Genomic DNA, 19,856 nt, shown 5'->3' with positions numbered 1-19,856 from the left:
CGTGGTAAGGGGAGTGATAAGGATTTGTATGAGCAAGAGATGGGTGGTAAAGGGGTAGAGAGGGAAACATGTCTTTTGTTTTCACCAGTAATACTTAGAAGCTATAAGAAAATTAAAATCTCTTTTATCTTGTATAGTTCTGCCCTATTATTGCAAGGCTACTGCAGCTGTGATGTCCAGGACTATTAGGTGGTTTTGTTTGGGGTATTTATCTCTTACTGGTGAGCTGTTAGGGAAGAGGATAAGAAAAAGGAAATGTAATGTTTTAGCTTGTGGAAAATTCTTTTATACTCAACACAGACTTCCTTTGCTGGAGAAAAACCTACTCTTAGTGCCGGGTTCCAGCAGAATCCCTTGGTGTTGGAGCCAGTGCCTGTGGCTGGGGAAGCTGCTTCCAAGCCAGCCAGCAGCATGAAGCCCACCTGTCCAGCCAGCACATCTCCTTTAAACTGGCTGGCAGACCTGACCAGCGGGAATGTCAACAAGGAAAACAAGGGTGAGTGTTTTCTGCTTTCCTGTGGGTTCCTGAGAACTTTAGTCCATTCACGAGAGGAATTGGCAACCTCAGTTGTTGTGAGAACAGAGTAATTAGAAGTGTGTGGAATGGAAAGTATTGGTTCCCTGTAGTTCTCCTGAGTCCCGGTACAAATGCAAGTATTTTTAAAATGCAACCTCAAAGGGGAGAACTTTTGCTGACTGTAGAACTCTAGGTTGAGATTGTGTTTGGCAAGAAAGGAGGGGGCTGAGACTTGTTTGTTTTAATAGGCGATTTTCCATCTTTCTATCCTTACCCTGTGTATTTTTTCTGTTTTGTCTAATTAGAATGTTCTGGCTTCAGTTTTATTTTTCTCATCTGTGCTTTGTCTCAGGATGCTTGACGACAGTATAAAGAACATGGGCTTTGGATTCAGGTAGTTCGTTAGGTTTAGGCGATTATGCTTTTTAGCCATGTTTTAAGAAAGAAAAATTGCAGGTTAATTTCTTCTGTGCAAAGATCCTAATCAAAATTTCAGTGAATAGAATTCAACACTGGGGCGCCTGGGTGGCTCAGTTGGTTAAGTGTCTGATTCTTGATTTCGGCTCAGGTCATTATCTCATGGTTCGTGGGTTCAAGCCCTACATTGGGCTCTGTGCTCACAATGCAGAGCCTGCTTGGGATTCTCTGTCTCTTTCTCTCTCTCTCTCTCTGCCCTCCCCCTGCTTGCTATCTCTCTGTCTCTTGCAAAAGTAAGTAAATAAACATTAAAAAAAAATTCAACACTATGAGTAAAGGAATTCTACAGCATGACCAAGTAGGGCTTCAGAAATGCAGCTGTAGTTTAACATTGAAAATGTGGGAGAAAAGTCATGTGACAAGACACAAAGTAGTATAATTCAATAGCTATTCATGATTAAAACAACTCTTAAATAGGAACAAAGGGAATATCCTCAATCTAATGAGTTTCTATAATAAAACTGACAGCAAATATAATGATTGGTTTTTTTAATTGATATTTTTTTAACAGTTTTCCTCTGCTCAGGAATAAGAGAATACCTGCCATCACTGTTTTATTAAACATTGTACTGGAAGTCCTGGCTATTGCAAAGGCAAACAAAAAGATATAAGGATTGGAAAGAAAGATAAAGCTGTCGATATATATATTTTTAAAGTTGTTGATATTTTAGACAATCTGATTATATGTGTGAAAAATCTAAAAGTATCCATATTTAATAAACATACCTACCAAGATTGCTAGTTACAGTGTTAATTTACATAAATCCATTATATTTTGTATATCAGGAGCACACAAATAGAAGAGGGAAGTCTAAAAAATACCATTTGTGGGGCGCCTGGGTGGCGCAGTCGGTTAAGCGTCCGACTTCAACCAGGTCACGATCTCGCGGTCCGTGAGTTCGAGCCCCGCGTCGGGCTCTGGGCTGATGGCTCAGAGCCTGGAGCCTGTTTCTGATTCTGTGTCTCCCTCTCTCTCTGCCCCTCCCCCGTTCATGCTCTGTCTCTCTCTGTCCCAAAAATAAATAAAACGTTGAAAAAAAAAAAAATTTAAAATACCATTTGTGCCATGTGAGTTCACTCATGTGGAATCTAAGTGTTTTTTTTTTTTTTTACATTTATTTATTTTTGAGAGACAGTGTGAGCGGTGGGGTTGGGGGAGGGGGTGCAGAGAGAGAGGGAGACACAGAATCCAAAGCAGGCTCTAGGCTTTGAGCTGCCAGCACAGAGCCCAATGTAGGGCTCAAACCCACGCACCATGAGATCATGACCTGAGCTGAAGTCATACGCTCAACCGACTGAGCCACCCAGGCATCCCTCACTCATGTGGAATCTAAAAAAACAAATGAATAAACAAAAAGTAGAATCAGATCTATAATTGCAAGAGGGGAGAGGGGTTGGGCAAAATGGGTGAAGGGGAGTAGGAGATACAGGCTTCCATTTATGGAATGGATAAGTCACGGGAATAAAAGGCACAGCAATAGGGAATATAGTCATTGATGTTGTAATACTGTTGTATGGTGACAGATGGTAGCTACATCTGAAACTAAAGTAATACTGTGTGTCAACTATACTCAAAAAAATTTTTTTTAACATAATATCACCTTGAATGTTGGATATTTATTATTTTAATACAAGTTGGAAATCCTTGTCTAAATCAGTAATTTCATTAGTATTTATCCTCTTAAGTTTTTTGGTTCGAAAGTAAATGAAAGCCAAGTTCGAAAGTAATTCTAATAGAAGACAAATAAGGGATTTGCCTTTTGGAATGCTTTTTCATATGGATGTTTTTCGTTTTGTTTCTAGAAAAACAACCAACAATGCCAATTCTAAAGAACGAAATCAAATGCCTTCCACCCCTCCCCCCTTTGAGCAAATCCAGCACAGTCCTCCACACCTTTAACAGCACAATTTTAACACCTGTAAGCAACAACAATTCTGGTTTCCTCCGAAATCTCTTGAATTCCTCTACAGGAAAGGTATGCATTTGTTTTATTGTTTGTATTCCGCCTTACAAAGATGAATACAGTCAGAGCAGGAAGAGACTAGAGAAATTGAAACAGAAAGTAGAAAGAAGGATTTGAATCTTAGGCTTTCCTTCATGGTGCAGGTTTCATTGGCAGGCAGGCTTCACAGGGTTGTAGTACTGGGCTGGGCCATTTTTTCCTAGTAAACTTTTTTCTATGCCTGCTTCCTGTGAGTTGTAATGTCAAGTGAGGGAAGGGGACTTACCTGTTTGTCTTAGGGTCCTGACTTGGAATCTTTTCTGGATATGTAATGGCCATCCTACTATTATAGGAATGGGTCTTTTGATGGTAGGGAATATTTAAGACTTGTGTTCTTTCTCAAATTCAGACAGAAAATGGACTCAAGAATACACCAAAAATCCTTGATGACATCTTTGCCTCTTTGGTGCAAAATAAGACTTCCACTGATTTATCTAAGAGGCCTCAAGGACTGACTATTAAGCCTAGCATTCTGGGCTTTGACACTCCTCACTATTGGCTGTGTGATAATCGCTTGCTATGCCTCCAGGATCCCAACAACAAGAGCAACTGGAATGTGTTTAGGGAGTGCTGGAAACAAGGACAGGTAAGAGAGGCCTCTGCTCCTCCAACTCAGTTCAGACCCCCTTTTGGAGGTCTTTTGGCAGGCTTCTGACAGCCCTGCCCACCCCCCACCCCCCCCCCCCCCCCCCGCTCGGCCTCTACCTCTCAATTGTGAGTGGTATATACTTTACTACTTTTGTACTTTATTGTTTGGGGTGAATATAATTAGGGCACTGTAGCTGTGAGTCTTATTTTTTGCAGTGGACATTCCTGAGCTCTCTGCTAGTGAGGTTTTGCTTGCTTCCAAACCAGTTATCACTGGGTTTTTGATGAGTGCTTTCTGGGCTCAGTGATTCTTGGGTGTTGATTCTCAACAGAAGAAGTGAGAGCATGACTAATAGGCTGATGGGGTTTAGGAGATTAGACAAAATACTATGCAAATCATGTGTCCCTCTTCCCAGAGTTAAAACCCTTATGCTGAAGGCAATTTTAGGTGGGCCAGAGCCATATGGTATCATCTTGGAATTGGTGTGTAGTCTCCCAGGGGGCTGTTTTTAAAGGGCAGTCTTGTTCAATCTTAGGTTTTGGTTGATGGTTTAGGAGATACATGGCTTTGTAGACCTACTCCTGAGTGTTTTTGTTTTGGTTTTTGTATTTGGGATCTTTGGCTTCTCTTCTGGGCCAAATGGAGTCCTCACTACAGGAACGCTATGTTCTTGGACAAGGCCAGGGCTTGGGGAATTGGCAAATAGAGTTATGTATTTAACCAAAAAAAAAACTTAAGAATTTTTTAATTCAGCCCCATATACTAACTAATAAGATTTGTTCATGATGGCAGTGACAGGCTGAATACGATCTACCACCCATGTTTTGTTTAGATTACATAATTAAAAAAAAAAAAATTGAACTCACCAGTATTTTAGTCAGACCGTTTCACATAAAGATCGGGATTCCTGGGGGTGCCTGGGTGGCTCAGTCCATTAGGTGACGGATTCTTCAGCTCAGGTCATGATCTCGCAGTTCGTGAGTTCAAGCCCCGCATCAGGTTCTGTGCTGACTGCTTGGGATTCTCTCTCCTCTCTCTGCCCCTCCCCCCCTTCACTCTCTCACTCTCTTGCTATCAAAAATAAATTAAAAAAAAAAACATTAAAAAAATTGGGCTTGTCTTGGCCTCTTCGGGTGCCTGTTCCTGCCTGGTAGCAAGCATATTCTGTGAGTAATGGATCTGAGTCGAAGATGTGATTCTTGCTTGTAGACAGTTACTAATGTAGTTAGAGCAAGGACTGTGTGAAGACAAATGCTTCGGGAGCTCAGAGCGCTAAGCTGTCACTTTGGGATCTAACACTGAGGACCAGCCACAGAGAAACAAGGGGCTGTTTGAAAAGGGGCTGCCACTGGGTTGGGGACAGAGCTGGGGGAGTTCAAACTAAAGTCTTTGTTCTCTTCTAGCCAGTGATGGTGTCAGGAGTGCATCATAAATTGAACAGTGACCTTTGGAAACCTGAATCCTTCAGGAAAGAGTTTGGGAATCAGGAAGTCGACCTAGTTAACTGTAGGACCAATGAAATCATCACGGGAGCCACAGTAGGAGACTTCTGGGATGGATTTGAAGATGTTCCAAGTATGTATTTTTTTTTTTTTTAATTTTTTTTTCAACGTTTATTTATTTTGGGGACAGAGAGAGACAGAGCATGAACGGGGGAGGGGCAGAGAGAGAGGGAGACACAGAATCGGAAGCAGGCTCCAGGCTCTGAGCCATCAGCCCAGAGCCTGACGCGGGGCTCGAACTCCCGGACCGCGAGATCGTGACCTGGCTGAAGTCGGACGCCTAACCGACTGCGCCACCCAGGCGCCCCTCCAAGTATGTATTAAAGACCTTCTAAGGGGGTTAGAATGTGAAGGGAGAGCACAGGAGTAGCAGGGGTCTGAAGCCTTTCAGCGGCAATGACAGCATTGTCTGTGATCTTAGAGTTTAAAATTAGTGTGTTCTCTCTTCCTCCCCTTTCTTTTAGCAAAGGTTATGCTTTTGACCTGAGGCCCATTCACTTTGTAGTTCCTTAAAGAGGTGAGGTTTTAGTTACCTGTACTTAACGGTGGCTCCACGTCTGTCCCGTAACAGACATTCTGTGCCTCCACCTGTGCCTGGCGGGAGGGGAGCACAAAGCCAGGGCGTGGGACTCAAGGCTGGTGGTGTTATGTGTATCTCACTTTTATACATCCTTTCTACGTTTAAAAATTTTAATTATTGATTAATAAAATAAGACCTGAAGATGCCAGGGAATGTGAATTCATTTAACACCGGGTGTCCTGGTCACTGCCTACTGCAACTGGGCTAGGGGGGCATTGAGGCAGTAAGGCAGCTTGTGTGTCTGGTGCTAAGGCTTGGCCCTTTCTATGTATTGGCCAATCAGTAGTAAACTGTTTCCAAGAACATCAAGTTCATCTTTGACCCTGGGGATTCACATCACAGGCATCTGTCACCAGGCCTCCATCCCTGCTGGAGGGTTTGGCCAGTTCATTCTTTAGACTCTCAGCAGCTCAAGGTCACTCATTCATCACCCTCACTTTTTTAGACACACTTCCATCTTTGAATCTGCTTCCTTATTTCCTTTTGTCCATATTTACAGATTATGGCTCATACTTTATTTGTAACAAAGTATTTAATACAAGGCACGATGGGGTTTTCTACAAGTACATACTAAGATGGAGTTTCAGACATAAGATGGTTACTTAGGGATCAACATCTGCGAAATAAAGGAAGAGGAAGCAGGACTGAGCAGGCAAAGGAGTCAGTTGCAATGCAGACTCAACAAAGCCTCAGCGAATCTTGCAGGGAGTTCTGAAGCAAGTATTGCCCTCCATTGTCTCTGATTAGGCTGCAGTTGGAAATTGTCAGGGTCTTTATTCCCCTGCCTCCCTTATTCTCTAAATGCTGGTGTCCCAGGACGGACACAATCTGGCGAGGCAGCCCTGTGCAGCTGGGGCAGACCTTATGAAGCTTTCCAGTTAGGCCTGAGTTCAAAGCCTGACTCTTGATATGTACTTGTGCATATGAGCTTGGTAACTTCATTTTTCTGGGACTCAAACTTCCTCATGCCGGCAGATGGTAAAAACAGCTAAGAGTCAACTATAGCTTGCCTTTTCTTTACTGACGATTCTGCTGCGCACACCCCCAGCTCACCACCCACACTGACATACTGCTGGTATTCTGAACATACGCTGTACCCTGTGTTTTTCTTTGTTTCCTCCTGTAGTGTGCACTTAATTAAGCTAGGTTATGGGACAGTACTTGGTTGACTACAAAACATTATTACAAATGTTAGTCCTCAAGAGTACAGGGTCTGAAGTCAAACCTGGGCTCCAGTTCCAGTTCTGCCACTTAGTAACTGGTTGATCTTGGGCATCTGCCAGTTTCCTCATCCCAAAATGGGAATGTTAAATAGTGCCTAAACTCACTGGGATATTGGCTTTAGTTGTAAGGATTAAATGGTTAAAACACTTAGCAGAGACTAGAACACAGCAAGAAATGACATAATAGTTGTCATTGCTGTTAATTGTAATTATCAGCATCTTTTTCAAGTAGAGCTTGGTTCTTGGTTCCTTGGCATTACAATGGGTAATAGTGCTGACTAAACCCTGTGGTGCTGTTGACCCTAGTTATCCCTGGACAGAACATCAGGTAGTTTCAGTCTTGCTGGGCAAAACAAGTCATTTATATTTCATGGTGGCCTCAGAAAATCTGGTCTACCTAACATCTGTGGCCTCTGATTTTTATTTATTTATTTATTTATTTTTTTTATAAACGGGCTTTCTAGCATCTTTATAGAAGATAGAAGTAGCCATTTATTTTTTCTAAATTTTTTTTTCAACGTTTTTTATTTATTTTGGGACAGAGAGAGACAGAGCATGAACGGGGGAGGGGCAGAGAGAGAGGGAGACACAGAATCAGAAACAGGCTCCAGGCTCCGAGCCATCAGCCCAGAGCCCGACACGGGGCTCGAACTCACGGACCGCGAGATCGTGACCTGGCTGAAGTCGGACGCTTAACCGACTGCGCCACCCAGGCGCCCCTGTGGCCTCTGATTTTTAAAGTGCACTGCTGTTTATTAGTTGGAGAGCTACTCACTTCTTCAGAACACTGTATAGGAGGAAGAGACTGGATCTGAAACAGACAGCTGTCAAAACACCAACTATGTGTAAAGGGCAAAAGGGGGTGGCTGAAGTCTGTAAGTGTGCAGCAGTTTAATAAGCATCTAGAAAAGCTTAGTTCGTAATTTTTATTTTGCTACTCCTGTGTTACCTCCTGGGTACGAATGCATTTCTTGGCCCTATGGAAATAAAATAGGCAATTTTATTGCAATTGGCAGGAGGGGAATATTAAAGAAAAATATTTGTGTACTGAATATCGGATTGTGAAGATTTTGCAGAGGTAAATTTTATTGAATTGTTAAGCATAAAATGCTAATTTGCCATTTATTTTGGTCTGTTTCTGAGTTATGAATAATAACAATTCAGTAATTCTGGCTACTTTTCAGACCGTTTGAAGAATGAAAAAGAACCAATGGTGTTGAAACTTAAGGACTGGCCACCAGGAGAAGATTTTAGAGATATGATGCCTTCTAGGTATGATTATTGGTGGGGTGAGGGATGAATCTGTCCTTGACTTGATAGGATAAATTCTTTTTGAGGTGGTGAGAAAACAGTTTTCAGAAGGGAAAGATGAAATATGGAATAGTTCCACTGGTGCTGATATTTCATTTCTAGTCTTGGAGAAGTGTGTTTTAAATGAGATGAAGAAGTTCCTGACTCTGAGATCTGGCTGACTAATGAAAGGTCCACTAGTTTCACCTGTAGTGCTCTGCTAGAAAGAGGCCAGCTGAGGTGTGCAGCCTCTGGGCTGCAGGCAGTGCTGGGATCAGACACATCAGGGTTCAGTGCAATGATACCATTGCATTAGACAGCAAGACTGCTGAATTGGTAGGTCCATTTTCCTGATTGGAGCTTGGACTTTGAAAAGAATGCTTAGAACTAATAATACATCCCTGAGTGTCACTTCTTACCATCAGAAAGTTATCACTCAAATCATTTGTCTGAAATATTCCAGATCATTTTGTTAAAGATGTGTGCTGTAGGAGAGGAGGAAGACATTTTTGTTCCTAACTACTGTAAGTGTCATCTTAAATATTGTAAGGAAAGCTATCTCCATCTTTATCTTCCTATTGGTAAGAAGGAACAAAACAGATCAAACAATGTTGGATTAGAAAGGCAGACTTATTTTGCTAGCACTTGGTTATCTTGTCCTAGGTTTGATGATCTGATGGCCAATATCCCACTGCCCGAGTACACAAGGAGAGATGGCAAACTAAACTTGGCTTCCAGGCTGCCAAACTACTTTGTGAGGCCAGATCTTGGTCCCAAGATGTATAATGCCTACGGTAAGGAAGAAACGGCTAAGTTGAAAACCTTATAATGGAAATAGAGTTAAGTCAGAATGTTTGGAAAATTGCTTTTGGGGGAGATGGAGATGGACAACATTCATAATCCTAATAAGAACACTGCATTTGGCTTCATTTTTGTGTATTTCCTTTCATTCCTTTCCCTGTGTGTATTTCCTTTTCGTAGTTACAGTTGTAAGACATATGCAGTTTTTACTTTTTCTTTTTTTTACATCTAATATTATATCTTAAAATCTTTGTGGTGCTTAATTGTTTTTAGTGTGATATTTTTTAAATGATTGTATGGTATATCATCAAATCAATTCTGTTACTCATTTTAAAATCAGTCTGCTAGCATTGCAGCTGTTTTAAAACCAGCTATACTTAAATGCAAGTAATCCATGTTGGTGAGTAGTAGTTTGTTGCTTAAGTTAGTATTGGAAGCACACTTTGTTGTTTTATGTTTATTTTTGAGAGAGAGAGAGAGAGGAGTGCAAGTGAGGGAGGAGCAGAGAGAGAGACACACACACAGAACCTGAAGCAGGCTCCAGGCTCTGAGCTGTCAGCCCAGAGCCTGATGCAGGGCTCAAACCCACGAACTGTGAGATCATGACCTGAGCCGAAGTCACTGCTCAACTGACTGAGCCACCCAGGCCCCCTGGAAGCACCTTTTGAATTGGATTTTCATTGTTTAGACATGACTCCATAAACTATCCAACGAGGAAGACTGTACAAGATAGAGATTGATTTCCTTGGTCACCAACTAGGTTTTTTTTTTGTTTTTTTTTTTTAATTTTTTAATGTTTTATTTTTGAGAGAGAGACACACACAGAATGCGAGCGGGGGAAGGCCAGAGAGAGAGGGAGACATAGGATCTGAAGCAGGCTCTGGGCTCTGCACGGAGCCCAATATGGGGCTTGAACCCACAAACCATGAGATCATGACCTGAGCTGAAGTCGCATGCTTAACCAGCTGAGCCACCTGTGTGCCCCTGATCTTGAATAGTTTTATGTTGGGTCTTTATTTAGGTCTTGGTGATAGTTGGCTGTTTTGAAGGAATTATTTACCCATTGATTGTTGAATGAAGTTTCAGTTTTTTGGATCATTTATTGAATTTGCTTTAGTCTTTTATACTATTTGGATCCCATTTTTCCAGTCCTTCTAGAAATTACTTCTTTGATTTTATTCTTTCCTCCTATAATTACTCTCAACTCCAGTCTCTCAGGCCTGAGGGTGACAGCCCTCCTGAAGATAAGACAGAGTCCTTTAGCACCTTTGCTGTGTTTTCCCGAGACTGTCGGGGGAGGAGAAGAGCAGGGGCTTGGATCTCAGCCCCACAGTTCTTCCATTAGGATGGAGTCAGCTCAGGGATCCACCTGGACTGGAGTCAGGGAACATTTCGAGAAGGAAGTTTATGTTGGGAAGCTCCCACGGTCTAGATGCCCGAGATGGTGAGAAATGGTCTGTGGTAGAGAGGACACAGCAGGCAGGGGTCCCCTGGCCTATTCCCTTTGCTTTCCAGATCTCAGTTTAGAGAACCCTGCATATGCTGTGGGGCTGTTGCATGTTCCCTAGTTGAGTTGCCTTTCTGCAAGCCCGTCGGAGCAGTTAGTTGGTTGGAGTCTCAGCGCACTCTGTTTACAGTGGGGGTTTATGGTGAACTTACATAAATGAAGGTATTTTTCCACAAAAGGAAATGGTGGAAGTGGTATAATGTCGCATAGTGATTATCCTTGCTTTGTAGACATCCTGAAGCTTAATGGGGTAGAAGTGGTTATCTGAGAAGTTTTCAGAATAAATTGTCTGCTTGGTTTGAATGGCTTGGCAGCATGGACACCCATAGATAGATGGCAGTGTTACTCTTTAAAAGCTTTACCTGTGACAAAATAAGCAGTGAGGGATTGAAAATAATGAAAATGTGTTCGTTTTCAAACACCTTGTACCTTCTCATAAAATTAAAGAGCGGTCATTTTCAAACGTCCAGTGATCGAGCTGTGACTCCTCAGTCAGAGTAGAGTGAAAAGGTTCTTTGGAGAGAGAGAGAGAGTCAACATCTCTCCAGCTCCAGTACCACCAGCAGTTTTACAGATGTCCAGGTCTTCAGGACAGTAGCAGGGACAGTGACCTTCTTGGGTCTGTCATTCTACTCTGCCTCCAACCCCCAGCAGCCCGGATTGTGTCCGCTCACGTGCTTTTCGTAACAGTCCATGGTGCTGTGTTTCAGGATTTTCTATTTTCTGGGAATCCTTTCCCTGGGACCTTTATGTTTTTATGATCTTAGTCTGTTGGAGTTCAGGCTCCTTTCAGAGACTGTTTTATCAGTGTGCAGTTGCCGTGGCCACATTGGGATGGGCTTTGTGCTGATGGCTGGGTAGGTGTCACCTCCTTCCTCGTTGGCACAGCTGTTTTCCCCTATTTGGCACTGATCCAAGAGCAAGCAGCCTGATGAAGCTCTGAGACCTACCTGTTCATGCTTCCTTCCACAGTGTTAACTGTCGCCCTGCAATTTGTGTTTGTCGTTCCCGCATATTTGTGATGCTACCATATATATTTGTGTTCCCGCGGAATATTCTTTGAGATTTAACCTGTGTTTGAGCTTTATAGAAATAGAATCAGGCTTTTGGATATTCATCCATGCTATCATTTATTACTGTCCATTTCATTTTTCTTGTGTCCTATTAATTGCTTTTTCTTCTTAAATTTTAATTTTACTCTTTATTATAGAAAAATGTCCCAAATGCACTCAGAACTTCAGAGTCTAATACAGTGACTCCCCATATACTTACTACCCAGTCACAGTCGCTATCAGTTTTTTACCATGAGTGTTTCATTATTCAATCCCGTTATGTTTGTCCCTTACCATGTTAAAACAAATCTCCTTTAGGGGCGCCTGGGTGGCGCAGTCGGTTAAGCGTCCGACTTCAGCCAGGTCACGATCTCGCGGTCCGTGAGTTCGAGCCCCGCGTCGGGCTCTGGGCTGATGGCTCAGAGCCTGGAGCCTGTTTCCGATTCTGTGTCTCCCTCTCTCTCTGCCCCTCCCCCGTTCATGCTCTGTCTCTCTCTGTCCCAAAAATAAATAAACGTTGAAAAAAAATTTAAAAAAAAAAACACAAAAAAAAACCCCAAATCTCCTTTTATGTGTCGCCTTTAAAGCACATCCTTTGATTTTGCCCTAATACCTAATGTTCTCTCCCCACTCTTGGGGCTCATAGGTCAACTGAATGGAAAGAAAGGAAGGCACAGCAGGGCTTTAGGGCCACAGTCCCAGGTGGACGTTATGGGGTGCCCTCTGCTGTGGAGAGCAACTCCTAGAACCATAGGCTCTCACAAATCAGAGGGAAGTCCTTGGTCTCCTCCAGACAAAACAGGGCTGTTTCAGGGGCTGGCAGGTTAGAAAATGACTTCCGCTTGCCCAGTACAAGCCAGGCTTCCCTTCACTGCCCATTCAAGAAGCAGAGTCCACATGTCAGGGTGGGCTGTCCAGGGTGACCACAGGGCTTGGTGAGCCTCAAGGTGAGTGCTGAGCAAAGTAGATCTTTTCCAGGGGGTAGGAGATTAAAGTCTCAGACTATGAGCTTGTGCTGTGGCTCACCGTACCCTCCCTATTTGTTTTTGTTTTTACAGTTGAAGGAATCAAGGCAGTGTTTTCTTTCGTTCTGAGTGTATAGTCATTTGAGGTCCCAGCTTTATGTGTATGTGAAGGGGATTTCTGTTAGACTCTCCATCCTGAGTGGACCCTGGGCCTTAGGTTTTACCCCACAGTGCTCTAGGCTGTGATAACCTGGGCTTGGATTCACCTGGTCAAGCACATGTCCTTTTGGAGGAGCCACTTTACCATTCCTGAGTCCTGCTTTCTGATTTCTTGGCTTATGAGTGTTTCTTCCTTTCTTTCTTTTACTTTCTTTTTTTTTTTTTGCCAGCACACTGATTTCATTAGAAGAAAATTTTCTTCAATAATTTCATCCAGTAGTTTTAGTTCTTACAGGAGGGTGTGTCAAGGACCTACTTTGCCTGTCATCAGAAACAGAAGTCCTACTGTTAGAACTTGTTGTTGTTGTTGTTGTTTTGTTTTGTTTTAATGATTAAATATTTGATGAGATTGCTTTCTTTCAAAGTTGAAAGGATAATTTAATAATATTAAATACTGTTGTCTTGTACATGATTTAGAGAGGCAGGTTTTAAGTTTGTGACCAAGTATCTCCCAGGGAGTGGGAAAGAGAATGGCAGCCTTCACATCTCAGTAAATTTAAGGTGTTTTCTGTTGGCAGGATTGATTACTCCAGAAGACAGGAAATATGGAACAACAAATCTTCACTTAGACGTATCTGATGCAGCTAATGTCATGGTGTATGTGGGAATTCCCAAAGGACAGTGTGACCAAGAAGAAGGTAGGGTGCTGCTGAGCATAAAAGTGGGGCTTACTCTCTGAGCTGGAGACTTTGGTGTGATATTTGCTTTCTCTTGCTCCAGAAGTCCTTAAAACCATCCAAGACGGCGATTCTGATGAACTCACAATAAAGCGATTTATCGAGGGAAAAGAGAAGCCGGGAGCCCTCTGGCATATATACGCTGCAAAGGACACAGAGAAAATACGAGAATTCCTTAAAAAGGTGTGCCCTTTATCCTATGGCATGTGAGGAGAGAGGCGTGGAGAATAGCAGTATTATAAATTACCACATGTTGAGACTAGCTGGTTACCAGGAAGTCATCACGGCCTCAAAAGTTAGACCTGTGCCTGTCAGACTGACGTGGCCGAAGCTGGTTGCTGAGGAACAGACTTCAAAGTGATTAGGCTCGCACCTTTGAAAAGAGGAGAGGGGCCTTGCCATTTTCCTTATGACTGTGTTTTACATTATAGTGGATTTGGAGATTTTTGTGTTCTACCTTCAGGTTAGTTCCTCTGATCATCTGTTAGTACTGGTTTGTTTTTAATTTTTTTTTTTAACGTTTATTTATTTTTGAGACAGAGAGAGACAGAGCATGAACGGGGGAGGGTCAGAGAGGGAGACACAGAATCTGAAACAGGCTCCAGGCTCTGAGCAGTCAGCACAGAGCCTGACGCGGGGCTCGAACTCATGGACCGCGAGATCATGATCTGAGCCGAAGCCGGACACTTAACCGACTGAGCCACCCAGGCGCCCCAGTACCAGTTTGTTTTTATTGCCTTGAAAATCTAAGTACTGTACTTTAGAGGTTCACATAAAATTCCTTGGCCCTTGATATCTTTGCTCAGAGTGAGTTACTTAGGACCCTGTAGGTTTTGTCTCCTCACTAGTAGTAGGTCAGGAAAGCCTCAGGCATTGCTTGTGGCCATTAGCTTGTGAAGGGTCATTGGAAAGGGATGCAGGGGTTTTTAAGATTTCAGGTTTCTAGTAGTAGGCAGATTGTTCAGCAAGGGCTGTGTGTGGAAAGTTCTAGGCAAAATGGACACACTCAGTCTTTAAACCTGTTTACCACTGAGGCTACTGATTGCAGCCCAGGCATCTGTGACTGACATTCTTCAGTTCATGAGGAATGAATGTGAATACTCCTAGCCTGTTGCCTGGTACCAGGTGGGTCCTTAACCAGCATTGGTTTGAGTCAAAGCTGTTTCTTACTTGGGATCATTGGACTCTTTCAAAACCTGCTGGTCACCATATTGTTCCTTTGATTGTGTCAACCTGAGTCTGGGCTGCCAAATAACTGTGTCTAGAATAAACAAATTTATTCTATAGCTATCTTTGGGACTCGTCTGTAACGCTGTATTTCAGATTGTTAAATGAATATAGATTTTTAATAACTGCAATACAGCAAGTCTGTTTCTAAGGAACTTGAGCCTGTTTATGTTCAAAAGTTTAGACCAGGGACGCCTGGTGGCTCAGTTAAGCCTCCGACTTTGGCTTAGGTCATGATCTCGCACTGTGTAGGTTCAAGCCCCGTGTTGGGCTCTGTGCTGACAGTTCAGACCCTAGATCCTGCTTCAGATTCTGTGTCTCCCTCTCTCTTTGCCCCTCCTCCGCTTGCACTCTGTGTCTCTCTCTCTCTCTCAAAAAATAAACGTTAAAAAAAAAAGTCTAGACCAAAATATTGTCCAAATATAGCATTTCCAAATATATGCAGACTGCCAGTCAGAGATTATTGAAAATAACAGAAGGAAAGCCACATTTTCTTTCAGTTTTCTCTTGGTTCGTTCAATTAATGTCTTTGAGTATTACTTGTCTCTTTCTGCCAACAGAGTATCTGTTAAGGAAGGCCTGACATCTGTTGACTAACCACACTATTCAGAGGGGGAAGTGCCCTTGCTGGGCCTCAATATGTTGCTCAGTTTCATAATACTTCAAATGTATTCTAGGTATCAGAAGAGCAAGGTCAAGAAAACCCAGCAGACCATGATCCCATTCATGATCAGAGCTGGTATTTAGACCGATCACTAAGAAAGCGTCTTCACCAAGAGTATGGAGTTCAAGGCTGGGCTATTGTACAGTTTCTTGGGGATGTGGTATTTATCCCAGCAGGAGCTCCACATCAGGCAAGAAACATTACTTTGTTCTTTATTCTCCTTACACTAAGAACTTTTGCATATGTGTTACTGACGTAGCTTGTGTTTTCCAGGTTCATAACTTATATAGCTGTATCAAAGTGGCCGAAGATTTTGTTTCTCCAGAGCATGTTAAACACTGTTTCTGGCTTACTCAGGAATTCCGTTATCTGTCACAGACTCACACCAATCATGAAGATAAATTACAGGTAAAAATATTACTGATTCCTGGTGTTCTCTGACTCTGGCTTCATGACCCATTATTGACCTTATAAAGAGAGTCTGTGAACTTGGCCATATCACACTTGGCACATGAGTTGATGAACTGGCTTATGTCTAGTTCCACTGTCTACATAGGCCAAGGAGGAACAAACATAGAAGAAATCTTACCTTGGTTTGCTGTTGTTTAGATTGTAAATACTGTGCCCCAAGAGAAAGGCTTTAGTATTGAAAATGAATAGATCTGATATCTGATCCTGGCTCAACTGCCAGACATTGGTCTTGAACAAAGACTCTTAATGCTGTATTGTTATCCCTGAGTAGAGCAGAACAGAATCTTGAGGATCCAGAGAGTGGGTTCAAAGATGCTCTTAATAGTGAATTATGTAAAATATAATTTCATACTTGGAAAACTAGGGGAACATACAGGTTTTGAAAAATTGTACCTTGGGACTTGCCTCTCCCTGTATTCACCAGGCTCAGTGCCACGTGGCATCAAAACCTGCATGAGGGGGAAAAGGCATGGGTTTAAAATAGGTATGAAATACTGGCCTAATGGAGTCTAGGGGCCTTTTTGGCATTGACATGTTGAATACTGAGTTTTAAATTTGGAGAGAGGGGCTTCCTGAGCGGCTCAGTTGGTTGAGCATCCAACTCTTGATTTCGGCCCAGGTCATGATCTCACGGTTCATGGGATCAAGCCCCATGTCAGGCTCTGTGCTGAGCATGGAGCCTGCTTGAGATTCTCTTTCTCCTTCTGCCCCTCCTCATGTGTTCTCTCTCTCCCTCTCTCTCTCTCTCTCTCTCTCTCTCTCTCTCTCTCTCTCTCTCTCTTTCTCTCTCTCTGACTCTAAATTTAAAAAAATATTAAAAATTAAAAACAAATTTTAATTTAGAGAGAATGGTAGTAAAATTGGTAAGGGAAAAGTTTACTCTTAGGGACAGATTTTAGATTTATTGGTGAACTGACCATGTTTTCTCCTGTCCTTTTAGGTGAAGAATGTTATCTACCATGCAGTGAAAGATGCAATTGCTATGCTGAAAGCCAGCGAATCCAGTTTCAGCAAACCGTAGGGGTCCAAGAGACGCCTTAACCCCTGTACATTGGACGTGAATTACTGGCAGCTGTTCAAATTCTTCAGGCAGGATTCCTGTGGACTTTGAGATTCATGTTACCTCATCTTCTTTTTTAAACTGTACCCAACTGGTAAGGGTACTCTGTCTAATGTATATTTCTAGTGTTTACACACACTAAATGTGTATATGTAGGAACTATTTACAGAACATGCATCCTTAAACTGTGACTTTTCACCTAGTGCAGACCTTCTACCATGCTGTAAAAACAAAACCTCTTACCAGCTCTGGAACAATACCTGCAGTTATTCCCAGCTGTTTGGTCGGACAGCTTAGTCAAATGGATTTATAACTCTTAGGAATCACTGCACGGTTTATTTGGCTGTATTTTGTTTTGTGTCTGTCTGAGTATCCTCTCCCCTACCCCTTAGGGTTCAGATGAGCGATGGAGGAAATGACCGCTAACGATGCAGTTCCTACTGTATTACATTAGGACTGGCATTATATAGCAGAAATCAACTACTGTACAATTCTTGGGTTTAACCATCTTTAGTTAAATGGAGTTTTAATTTAAATGAAGCTTTGCTAATTTTAAGTGTTAAGCATTTTGCATTAAAGTATTCATATAATATTTTGACTCCACTCATTGGCATTATTATCCTCTGGTTATAGATTCAGCACACTTTTCTGCAATGTTCTAGGTATAAGGTTGCTCCGGGAATGCCTCTTAAAAGCAAAGAAATTAGATGCTATAGTGATTTGTGATTATTTATAATGCTAACATGGAAATAAGTTTCTTCTTAGCCAAATGGAAGCCTTGTCACACTTTTGCAAAGAAATACTGCCAATTAACTAAATTTGGAAGTGGAAGTTAACCAAGAAATCAAATAATGACTGGTTAAATGGTTCTAAAAAAATATTTCAAAGAGATTGAAATACTTTGTCTTGTCTTTCATAATATAAGAGTTTACGAAGGAAAAGGAAATTATTAGAAATTTTAGAACAGTAGGATCTTAAAACAATCCTTTCTGAAGGAAGAGAATTCATCAGGAAGCCACCTTTCTGTATTTCCCTGGGCTTCTCTCCAAGCCAGGACTCAAAGGAGTCCCACCGATAGTTAACCACTGTTATTCATAATCAAATAGATTGTAACAAGCATGAAAACAGAAAGCCACCATGAACAAGAGTCAATAAGAACTTTCAAATTGCCGTATTAAACCTGCAGAGGTTTACAGATTGGAATGATCCAGTATTATTTTATATTCTGAACTGTTTAATACATTAAAAGAAATGAGAGTATTGGAATATGATGAAAGAATGAGATTTCCAGAAATGGCCAAATATGGAAAGAAGCTAAATAGAATTTATAGAAATGAGACATGATGGTTAAAATTAGAAATTCAGCAGATGAGTTAAACAGAAAAAATTCTTTTATGAACTGGGAGATTGGTAAAAATATAGAATACAGCATTGAATAACAGGAAACTATAAAGAAGTGTTAACTGATAAGCAGGACACTGAAAAATACATGTTTGATAATGAGTGAGTGAAAGCCAAGAGAATGGGGGGGGGAGAAAGATGCTGTTCAGAGATAATTTTCCAGTATTAATGACCTCATCAGATTAGAGAAGCCCACCTAAATCAAGCAAGATAAGTTAAAAGTCCACCTGTATGTTAATAAATTAAAAGACTACTCAAACAAGTAGGTTTTATATTAAAAGCAGCCAGAGTGGGGAAAACATGATCTTCAGGGAAGTGACAGACGAACAGTTGACTTCGTAACAGCAACGGTGGAGGTCAGAAGAAAATAGATTCCATTCTTCCAGTGCTGAAGAACATAGCCAAAAACAGAAGTACAGACACAGCAAAATTCTTCCCCTGTTCTTTATGGAAAATTTCGGATGAAAACCAGAGTTTATTTTCAGGCCCTCGCTGAAGGAACTTTTAAGGATATCCTTAGGAAAGAAAACCCAGAGCATGCAAGAAAAAAATGGAGTACAAGGGAAATTATAAACTTCTGGATGAATTTAAACAATAATAGTGTTAAGCAACATTTTTTAAAGTATGGATAAATTTCCTTAAAAAGTTAAACAGAACTAACATATATGATCCAGCAGTTCCACTCCTAGGCTTACTTAAAAGAATTGAAATTCAGATACCCATACACTCGTGTTCTTAGCATCATCATTCACAAGAGCCAAAAGGTGGAAACAGCCCAGGTGTTCATCCACAGATGAGTGAATAAACAAGATGTGGCATAATACATACGATGGAATATTTTTTGGTCTTAAAAATGACGGAAATTCTGGCACATGCTATAACATGGATGAATCTGGAAAGCATGCTAAGTGAGATATAAGCCAGACACAGAAGGAGAGATACATGATTTCACGTCTATGAGAAATAATCAGGGACACCAGGGTGGCTCATTTGGTTAGGCGTTTGGCTTCGACTCAGGTCATGATCTCGCGGTTCATGAGTTCGAGCTCCCCGTCGGGCTCTGTGCTGACAGCTTGGAGCCTGGAGCCTGCTTCGGATTCTGCGTCTCCCTCCCTGCCCCTCTCTGGCTTGCTCACTCGCTCACTCTCTCAAAAACAAATATTAAAAACAATAATCATAATCTTCGAGAAGTCAAATTTCATAGAGACAGAGTAGAATGATGCTGGGAATGGAAGGGAGTGGGAGTTACTGTTTGATGGGTACAGAGTTTCTCTCTGGGCTGATGAAGTTCTGGGGATGGATGGTGGTAATGGTTGCACAACATTGTAAATGTACTTGCTACCACAGAATTGCACATTTAAAAATGGTTAAAATACTCAATTTTTTCTTATGTATATTTTACCAAAATAAAAAAACAACATTCTTATTTTTAAAAAACCGATTAGATGGGCAGGAAAGAAGGAACAAATGGGACTTTTCTGAATACTCCAAATGCCAGATACAGATGGTCTGACTGTAATAAAAGACTTGACTATATGCTGCTTATGAAAGAGATGGTTTGTAGATTAAAAATAAAAGTACAGAAAAGAATTATACCATGTAAACACTACTCAGATGAAAGTAAGTATGGC

At 41.6% G+C, this 19,856-nt stretch overlaps 1 protein-coding gene across 2 annotated transcripts in view; it reads left to right on the top strand.

Moving 5' to 3' along the window:
• KDM3A (lysine demethylase 3A) overlaps nucleotides 1-17,416 on the top strand; it is a 53,733-nt gene extending 36,317 nt beyond the window's left edge. Inside the window, exons 16-26 of one of the 2 annotated variants that reach the window (XM_040496844.1) lie at nucleotides 301-496; nucleotides 2,798-2,970; nucleotides 3,347-3,583; nucleotides 4,990-5,161; nucleotides 8,076-8,163; nucleotides 8,845-8,975; nucleotides 13,244-13,363; nucleotides 13,449-13,585; nucleotides 15,307-15,483; nucleotides 15,567-15,701; nucleotides 16,705-17,416. In XM_040496844.1, the coding sequence (XP_040352778.1) occupies nucleotides 301-496; nucleotides 2,798-2,970; nucleotides 3,347-3,583; nucleotides 4,990-5,161; nucleotides 8,076-8,163; nucleotides 8,845-8,975; nucleotides 13,244-13,363; nucleotides 13,449-13,585; nucleotides 15,307-15,483; nucleotides 15,567-15,701; nucleotides 16,705-16,785 (1,647 nt within the window). In that variant the 3' untranslated portion in view covers nucleotides 16,786-17,416. Of the gene's footprint in view, nucleotides 1-300; nucleotides 497-2,797; nucleotides 2,971-3,346; nucleotides 3,584-4,989; nucleotides 5,162-8,075; nucleotides 8,164-8,844; nucleotides 8,976-13,243; nucleotides 13,364-13,445; nucleotides 13,586-15,306; nucleotides 15,484-15,566; nucleotides 15,702-16,704 lie in introns of both variants that reach the window. The other variant, XM_040496843.1, reaches the window with a different exon arrangement.
• The last annotated feature ends 2,440 nt before the right edge of the window (nucleotides 17,417-19,856 follow it).

The sequence above is a fragment of the Herpailurus yagouaroundi genome, unplaced genomic scaffold, assembly GCF_014898765.1.
Source record: "Herpailurus yagouaroundi ecotype Mexico unplaced genomic scaffold, PumYag 188, whole genome shotgun sequence".
In the NCBI taxonomy this organism is placed as follows: domain Eukaryota; kingdom Metazoa; phylum Chordata; class Mammalia; order Carnivora; family Felidae; genus Herpailurus; species Herpailurus yagouaroundi.
This window is presented reverse-complemented; position numbering and strand designations above follow the sequence as displayed.